Source organism: Desarmillaria tabescens (assembly GCF_030435595.1).
Source record: "Desarmillaria tabescens strain CCBAS 213 chromosome Unknown EV420scaffold_590, whole genome shotgun sequence".
Taxonomy (NCBI): Eukaryota; Fungi; Basidiomycota; class Agaricomycetes; order Agaricales; family Physalacriaceae; genus Desarmillaria; species Desarmillaria tabescens.
In genome coordinates this window covers 1-7,691 of record NW_026848889.1, presented here as the reverse complement: position 1 = coordinate 7,691, position 7,691 = coordinate 1, and the positions used below count along the sequence as shown (strand labels likewise).

General features: G+C 46.3%; 3 protein-coding genes across 3 annotated transcripts; 2 read left to right on the top strand and 1 right to left on the bottom strand.

Annotated features, from left to right (window-relative positions):
- Positions 1–81: 81 nt before the first annotated feature.
- On the top strand, positions 82–666 carry EV420DRAFT_1657730 (uncharacterized protein; the record flags this gene model as incomplete). The annotated part of the gene is made up of 2 exons (XM_060478873.1): positions 82–92; positions 138–666. 2 exons carry the CDS (start codon positions 82–84, stop codon positions 664–666), a joined length of 540 nt encoding a protein of 179 aa, XP_060321260.1.
- Positions 667–1,122: 456 nt separating this feature from the next.
- Positions 1,123–2,191, top strand: EV420DRAFT_1287431 (uncharacterized protein; the record flags this gene model as incomplete). Its single annotated transcript, XM_060468333.1, has 2 exons — positions 1,123–1,596; positions 1,622–2,191. 2 exons carry the CDS (start codon positions 1,123–1,125, stop codon positions 2,189–2,191), a joined length of 1,044 nt encoding a protein of 347 aa, XP_060321259.1.
- A 137-nt stretch (positions 2,192–2,328) lies between these two features.
- On the bottom strand, positions 2,329–5,959 carry EV420DRAFT_1724285 (uncharacterized protein). The gene is made up of 15 exons (XM_060479809.1): positions 5,782–5,959; positions 5,627–5,719; positions 5,161–5,570; positions 4,885–5,103; positions 4,646–4,825; positions 4,431–4,586; positions 4,376–4,388; positions 4,120–4,304; positions 3,905–4,065; positions 3,751–3,850; positions 3,514–3,693; positions 3,263–3,466; positions 2,858–3,208; positions 2,574–2,801; positions 2,329–2,510 (listed from the first exon to the last, which is right to left on the bottom strand). The coding sequence occupies exons 1-15, from the start codon at positions 5,924–5,926 to the stop codon at positions 2,337–2,339; spliced, it is 2,799 nt and encodes a 932-aa protein (XP_060321258.1). The 5' UTR covers positions 5,927–5,959; the 3' UTR covers positions 2,329–2,336.
- Positions 5,960–7,691: the final 1,732 nt, after the last annotated feature.

Sequence of the window (7,691 nt, the reverse complement as noted above, 5' to 3'; positions counted from 1 at the left end):
TGCATCCTACTAGAACCATGGAAAGTCAATTTACCTACGAGCACTTGTCCAACGACCCTACTGGCCTGTTACACAAGAGAAATGTTGCAGCTGTGCGTCCCATCTTATTTCTTTTCAAAATTAATCTGATTGAATAGGAACACAGCTATCGGACCTTTCGATGGAAGGCTGGGTGCATTGGTTGAAAAAGGGTGGTTCATGGTGACCCCCAATGCATTAGGATTGTACCAGCCTCCTCTTGGTATCAACCGGGAGATGTACATGCGAGCAGACTTTAGATATGCCGCCGACGACCCTCTATTGTGGCCGCAGTTCTACGTACGCTCGGATCCATGGCTCAGCTGCATACGAAAGCGTCCCAAGGACCCACTTGACCCCTTCCTACCACTCTACAATCCTGTCGCTCGCTCTGATTTCAGTACATCTGGGATCTGCATCACAGGACAGTCAACTCGGAAGAAGTTTTCGGACGCGTCCTTATTTGTCTACGCGCGGCCGCTCAGGAAAGTCATTGACATGTCCGAATCTCAGAGCTGGGGGTCGTCTGACTCATTGCTTAAGGATTTTCATCGTGGACTGTGCACGCTCCTTCATTGCCTCGAGTCATTGCCGTTCATTGTCGTAGAATTCGTTGGCAGTGGCGGAGACGCAGCGCGTAGCAATTGAAATGCGTGCTATCATGGACTATATCACAATTTACCGCCCACGTATGCTGGCAACCAATGTCCCTTCCTCTACCAAAAATATAGCCAATACGGAGCTCATCGGGGCCTTTACGACGGACCCTATTATCATCGAAGAGTGTTTTTCAGAGCCAGAATTCCTGTATGGCTTCTGCTCAAGTTGGACCGACTCCCTTTCACACGAATCGATGCCTACACCTCCCCTTTAGAACCAAATCAATATCTTAATATTGAGTCTCCACAAATACGGCTTCGATCGGTCTCTTATCGGGGCCTCTGACCAAGCTGAAAAGTACAAGGCATTTCGGCTTCTTTACTCGAAATCACTTGAGATTGCCGAACCCTTTTTGCGCTCGTCCCCGGCGAAGTTCGTTTGGACCCTCCTCTACCAGAGCCATTGTCATCAACACGCGGAAAACCATGTAAGTTGGGGTTCTTCATGCTTCATCCCTTTCTAAAGTTGGTTATAGATGATGTTTCTACTCAAAGAGCGAAACAAAAGCATCCGAGTCAATCTAACCAGACGAGATTCCTTTCAGTCATTGTTCACCCTCGTTTACCGCCTGCTATCCCGGTATGGCAGGCTGCGGTGGAGTCCACAAGCTCAGATCGTTCTCGATGTTACCCAGAAGCAAGGATTGCCGAAGCAAACGGATATATCTTTCCACGACCAGATATCTTCATTGGTGCACAGGACGAATGCAAAGCTCTCGAACTCGTGAAAGCATGGCTATGCCTACGTCCTCTGCTACTGGCACGAGTTTCTTGTTCATCGTATTCAGCACAGCTGGTAGCTCATCAATCCTGGCGCGTTATTCTAAACTTGGACCATTTGATGAAGAATGCGAGATCAGATGGCGCCAGCTCATCCAGAAGCACACCGACGAAAGCCGAGAGACGTAGAGAACAAGCCGTCGCTTTTTTGCAAGGTTGCGCAGGGCGAGCTGCAGATTGATACTAAATTCAATGTTGGTCCTGCAGTTTGGAGAGGCATAGAGCTCGAGATGTTAACAAATGATCATCATCGGGAAATCGCCTGGGAGCTTGCAGAACTCAACTTCAGGTTCGAGTTGCTAGCATTGGATGCACGAGCAGCGACTAACGGAGGAAACCACGATTTACTCCTGCGCTGTCTACCCAACGGCCTTACCACGGCATTTGTCGCAGTCGACGTCGGCAGTGCTAATCATGGGCTAGGACATCCGACTTGGCGGCAGAGAGCTCCATATGTGTTTCCATTGATGAATGCGATGCGCTCTTGGAAGGCTTGCCCGCATTTGATCCAACAGAAGAGGACCAATTATACGGAAGCACAATTTGATGAGATCGAAAAATGTGTTGCTCTTTTCTATGTGGAGTCGTTCTTTCGCTTCTTCGGTCATGCACCAGTCATTCCGCGTCATCTCCCCCATTCTCCGCAGACTTCATTTGTGCCCGAGACATGTGAGGAAATGTATACAGAAAGATCGGGTCTTGTGTTTGATATTGCGCAGTTCCATGAGCAGTAATACCTTTTGAAGCTGGAGTATAACTTGTTGAGTTAGGTGCGTTCTCTGGTGTCCTTTCGCATTATCCTCTCACTGTTAAAAGTTTTTATAGTATAGTATCCGTTTATATGTTTTCAGCTATGCCGTACTACAATGTCTATTTCCTTCAATCATGGCCGCCAGTATACTTGAGGGATTTCATCCTGAGAAACATATCGCTGTCAATGCTATCAACAATCAAATACTCCTTGAATCCATCGCCTGGCTTGGCCCCGAAATCTTCAACCAAGAGCGCCCCTCGAATAATCATGTAGACGGATACAAATACTGATTTTTCTTTCTTTCATGCACGGACTCAATAAAAGCCAAGGTCCTTGTCTAGCTTTGCAGTTGTTGTGCCTACGGGTTCATCGAGAGGACGGACAAGGGCGAGAGGAAACGTTTTTCCTGCAATAACACAAGTGAAGACCATTATAAGCTGCGCGAAGAATGGACGCTCGGTGCTGTCAATGAGGAGGAAATCGTATCGTGGATGATTATAGAAATCAGGGCTGCATCGCAAATAGTCGGTGGATGTGGTCCAATCAACGGTGTTTTCATAATTGACTTTCAAAAGGCCGTATAGCTGAATCTGTAAGTGGTATATCAATCATGAAAATAAAGCTCTAACAACCACATATTGCTTACCTCTTCGTGTTGCTTGAATGTCTTGAATACTACCTTTTCTCCATCGACTTCAGGGACAATATCAGGGTATTTCGCAAACTGTCCCACCATGAAGGATGATAGACGTGTTTGAAAACCCTTGAACGCCGGGTCGCCTGCCTTCAAAGCCCTGATTTCTCCGATTTTGAAGACCCCACCCCCTTTACCACGGTGCCCATGTAAAGTCACTTTCCCGGAGTATTCGGAAGCTGATTTATCCTGATCTTTTAGCTCGGAGTCGTCGTTTTCGGACATCTGCAGTTGCTCATCGTGTAAGTCGATTTGCTGTCGTATAAATGATGCAGCATTACACCACGAATCGACACGTAGAATCTAAATCAAGATAGGTTCAGTTGCTATATTGGTACCTGCTGAAATCGGAAGTACCTGCTCCGCTACATCTTTGAAGTTGGTTCGCAACTGATATGCGTCTTTTAGAGGGCCATGCATTTTCTCGTTGGGCTTCGTATTGTAGTTCAGCGTGACACCCTTTTGCAAGATATCGTCAACGACATGCTGGTGAGAGTGGACTTTGGGGAAGTTCCATGATTTCGCGCCCGGATTAATCGACCGTGTGAGTTGTTCGTACTCCTACATTTGATCAGCCTGTCATTCATGAATATTAGGAGATGACCCACCCTTATGAGTGCTGAAAACCTGAGAAGCTCATTCTGAATGGCTTGTATGCTACGCTCAGTATGGAGGTTGAAGCCCGTGTACATATGAAGCTCTATATAGCTTCGGACACATTTCAGCAAATGATATCCATGCTTGTCCTTGGTCTCAGTGAGGAGATTATGGGTGACAAAAAGGATGTGCTAAACGTAAAATCATTGTTTGCTTGCCATGACTTGAAAGCTGGACCTTGGACTTACTTTAGACAGATCTTCATACTTTCCGCCATCAGCGAAATGGACCGCCATAAAACCGCTTTCAAAGTGATATAGATTCCTCCAGCGTGGAAAGCGTTTAATTCTATATCAAGGAAAATCAGAATGTACATAAAACATGAGAACGGGAAACACTTACTGATCGTCTGCCTGACCTATAGATTCCACGCCTAAGGCTTCAATCCGGGAAACGATTTCACGTCTGAGATGTTCTCCGAAAAGGCCATTATCATAAGCATGAAGACGATCAAAGGAAAGTGTGCGGAACGGATCGCAGTCTTTGATGTCCCAAAAGGCATTCTATTCAAGTTGGTCAGTTCAAAGAAGACAACGCAAACTAAAGATTCAGGTGACCTCAATATTTCTCAAGCCAAAGCTAGACAGAAACTTGTTCCGAGCGTCCTTCCTTGGAATGGCAGCAGCATCTGCAAGTATTTCTTGAGTTTGCTTTGATGTCCGTAGCTCGTATTTGATATCTAGACAATACTGTTCTGCCTTAGGTACCATACAGACGACGCATGGTTTCAGACCACCGGAACCTCGAATAAGGACAACAAAATTCCTATTATCACATACTATTTGGTGAGCTCGCGCTGTGATAAAATGAGACTGATGACTGACGCCTCTTCATAATCACAGCTTTTGATTGGCAATCAGGGAAAAACCTGGAGATCTACGTTCGCTAAGGCAAGATGAACCCAACCTCCTACTTTGCTTGGTGCAACTAGCGGTTCGAGGATAAATCTGAAGGCAGCATGCCACACGCGGCGCTTGAAGTCTACATAATAAACCTTCCTCTTGAACTTTGCTTCCTCCTTTATCTAAGTATAGATGATTCAGTCCAAGTATTAGAAAAATCAGATCACTGGAAGACACGGACCAATGGTAGCCACCCAACGACACGTCCACCGCCAACACCATTCCCATTTCGTATGTCAATCTTCAGATTTCCACAACGGGCAATGACAGGATAACCTTGAGCTGTACCGAAAGAAGAAAGACGTGTTTTATCAGCATATATAATGTAACAAAGAACTTTTGCGCCTTTTGGGAGCGCTGTCTGTAGCGAACAAATGCGTAAGTTGTATGATTCTCGAGAGAAGCTCTACTAAAGCACACCTGTAGATCCCAAAAAGCTTGCGCTGTCCACGGTTCATCGATGAACCGCTCGAAAGCCTGTCCATTCCACTTTGAAAGCTGAACAGCATCCCAAACAAAGTGTGGCTCCAGAAGTGGATCCTGAATCAAATCCAATGCCCAGGTCCAGAGATCTCGCCGGTAAACATCAAAGGTATAGTCTTTACCCCGGAGTGGTACAGTAACCGTCGACTTCTCAAACTGAAAAAACCTTGTCAGATATTATATTCTTAATATCGCAAGAACATGACAACTCACTGGTGTAATCAAATTGGCTGCACGATCCCAATGATCTTTGAACTCCTTCGGGCTACGGATGCTGGATTTAATGCCTTGGTTGCTTTCTGCCTCCGGGTTCAGTAGTCTGAACATAGTCTTCATCTGCTTCTCAGTAAGAGCCGCATCAAGAATGAATTCAGCAAGCTCAAAGTCATAACGTGATGCAAATGGTCGCCATGGATGTGGGTCAATAGGCGGTTCCGCATGTTGGAATGCAGGACGCGAGCGATAGTCATCAAAATGATCGATCCGTGTTAGTCGCCCACTGGACGGGTGGTAGATCGTTCGCATGTCGTCAAGTTTGTATTCAGATGTGCCATGAACACGTTCTTCCTGAGCTTCAAGTGGAAAGGTAACTGTGAAGTCATTCGGAACATGGTTTATTATTGCTTCAGACAAGAATTAGCAGGGTGAAACAGGAGGTGATCATGCAGGGATGACTTACGCTCTTGATGTTCTTGATTTTCCGACAGATGGTTATCAATAAAAACGGCGATATCTTCCCCTGAGGGTACGGTAACGACCGTTTCCGCTAAACCTACATGCAACGTTGTCAGAATGCAAATGGGGCAATGAAATGCGTAGCGGTAACCTGCTTACCTGTTCTGAACAATTGCTGCTCATAAAGCATATCAGCCTGCTCCTCATCAAGCTTTCGCTTGCAAGAGGTCTCGTGTTTCTTCAAACCACGGAGCGCAAATGAACGGAGACAGTATTGGCATTGCTCCTGACGAGCGGGCGGCATTGGATATCTGATATGAAGACAATGAAGTTTATGGTTGGGGATCTGGTGTTCATAACTGGAAATTTCACTGGGTTTTATATTGCCTAGCATACTGCATTCCTACAGTGGCTCGACTCCAGCATACATTTTTGGCGGCAGACGGCCGTTGCCCAGCAAATTGTCAAGTATCCCCATTAACTTTCTTGGGGATATCTACAGCATAGGAAGTCTTAGGAGTTCTAAAATACTTGCTAACTCTTATATTAGGGATTCGCAGTGCGGACAGCACTATCCGTTGTCGAACTGTGACTTTGCGATTCTAGCGCTTTTCGGACTTGATTCGGACCGGTGCGGATGAGATTATCTTATCTAGGTTATTAAGATCACTGGGCCTAATATACACTACGTTATGATTTCGGGCCGGATTATATTTCAAATACCCTAATTAGGTCCTGACACAATCTCCGACATTGGTCCGCATGCAAAGGCGCCTTCGGCATATACATCCCTGGGTGCGGTTTGCTTCATCTAAAGTTCAAGATCACCGCCCCAGTCTCAAGACAGATATGGGAAACATGACTAAATTCTACCTTCGCAGTCAAGGTTGTTTCCCAGGGCTGCACTAGAACATATTGGTCCATCAAGTATACGTCTTCTGGTCGATCGTCTTGACAGTCGATGCTATATCTGACACTCGTCTGAAAAAAATGCTTAACGGGAACCCTGGCAGAATTGCATCCGTTGGGTTATGTTCTCACTCGGGCCATATCGTGGTGCTGACATAAATGCACGCGCCGGACTCGAAGTTGTCTTGACTCGGACTTATCTGGAGGGTATTGTGACACGAAGTTGGCCGACTAGTCTTGTTATCTTCCAAACTTTGGCGGCCTCTGCCTTTATATGTGCATACTGTTGCAACCATAAAGAAAGCGAGCTTGCTACACCAATGTCATTTATGTCTTGGTCAGCGTGGACGTGTCATTTCGGCTTGTATCAAGTAAGTCCGCCCTTCGTAGATTTTTTGTGTCTACCTTATTAACGGCGAGAAAAGTTAATAAATGTTCACCTAAACGGGTGCGCAAGGTGCGAAGTTGTCGGGCTTCGGTGCAGTACGTCGAGTTCCTGTGAAGTCACAGCGCATTTTCAGGCGAAAATTCCTTTACAGGTCTCTCGGAATGGAGAGTCTCGAGAACTCCCCGGCATCTAGCAGCTATCTTCCCGAAGGACTCTTGAACAACCCTGCTGCGGATGGGCTACGTTCGCATACCTCACAAAGCATAGGCGGTTGTTGTATGGAAATTATAATCTGCCGTGGAAACTACAGAAATGTAGGAGGGGGAGGCAAGCAAGGATTGCTCTTCCTCGTGTGTTCCCCAGAATCCAGAATCCTTGTCGGGTAAGGCGGTGAAGACTTCAGCCTTTCCAGATGTGACGGTCCCTTCACACGAAGCTACGGAAAACCGTCGTACAGATATCTGGTGTGGGTGTGCAATCAATGGGCGCAGCTTTGAGACTTGAACGGGGCCCGTTCTTGCTGGTAAAGAAGGTTTATACCCGGGAAAACCGGCCCGTAATGCCGACTTGGTCAAGAAACCTTTGGGTTATGTCTTTCTATCCATCCGTCAGGCATCGCCCTAGAAACCATCTCTACCATCGATGATAGCCAACGTTTTGGTGGATATCCCATCCCCATTCCTCCCCATTTCATCACATCGTTACTGTATCGATCACCTGAAATTATGATGGTGTGTATTCGTGTGTTAGTCTTAGTGAGCTCAAGCTGGGC

Excerpts from the sequence above, each read along its gene's own strand:
- EV420DRAFT_1724285 (XM_060479809.1), bottom strand. The coding sequence starts at position 5,926 with ATGCCGCCCGCTCGTCAGGAGCAATGCCAATACTGTCTCCGTTCATTT. Across the intron at positions 5,571-5,626 it reads AAATCAAGAACATCAAGAGC|CAATAATAAACCATGTTCCG; the intron begins GTAAGTCATCCC and ends TCTTGTCTGAAG. Across the intron at positions 4,587-4,645 it reads TCGTTGGGTGGCTACCATTG|ATAAAGGAGGAAGCAAAGTT; the intron begins GTCCGTGTCTTC and ends ATCTATACTTAG.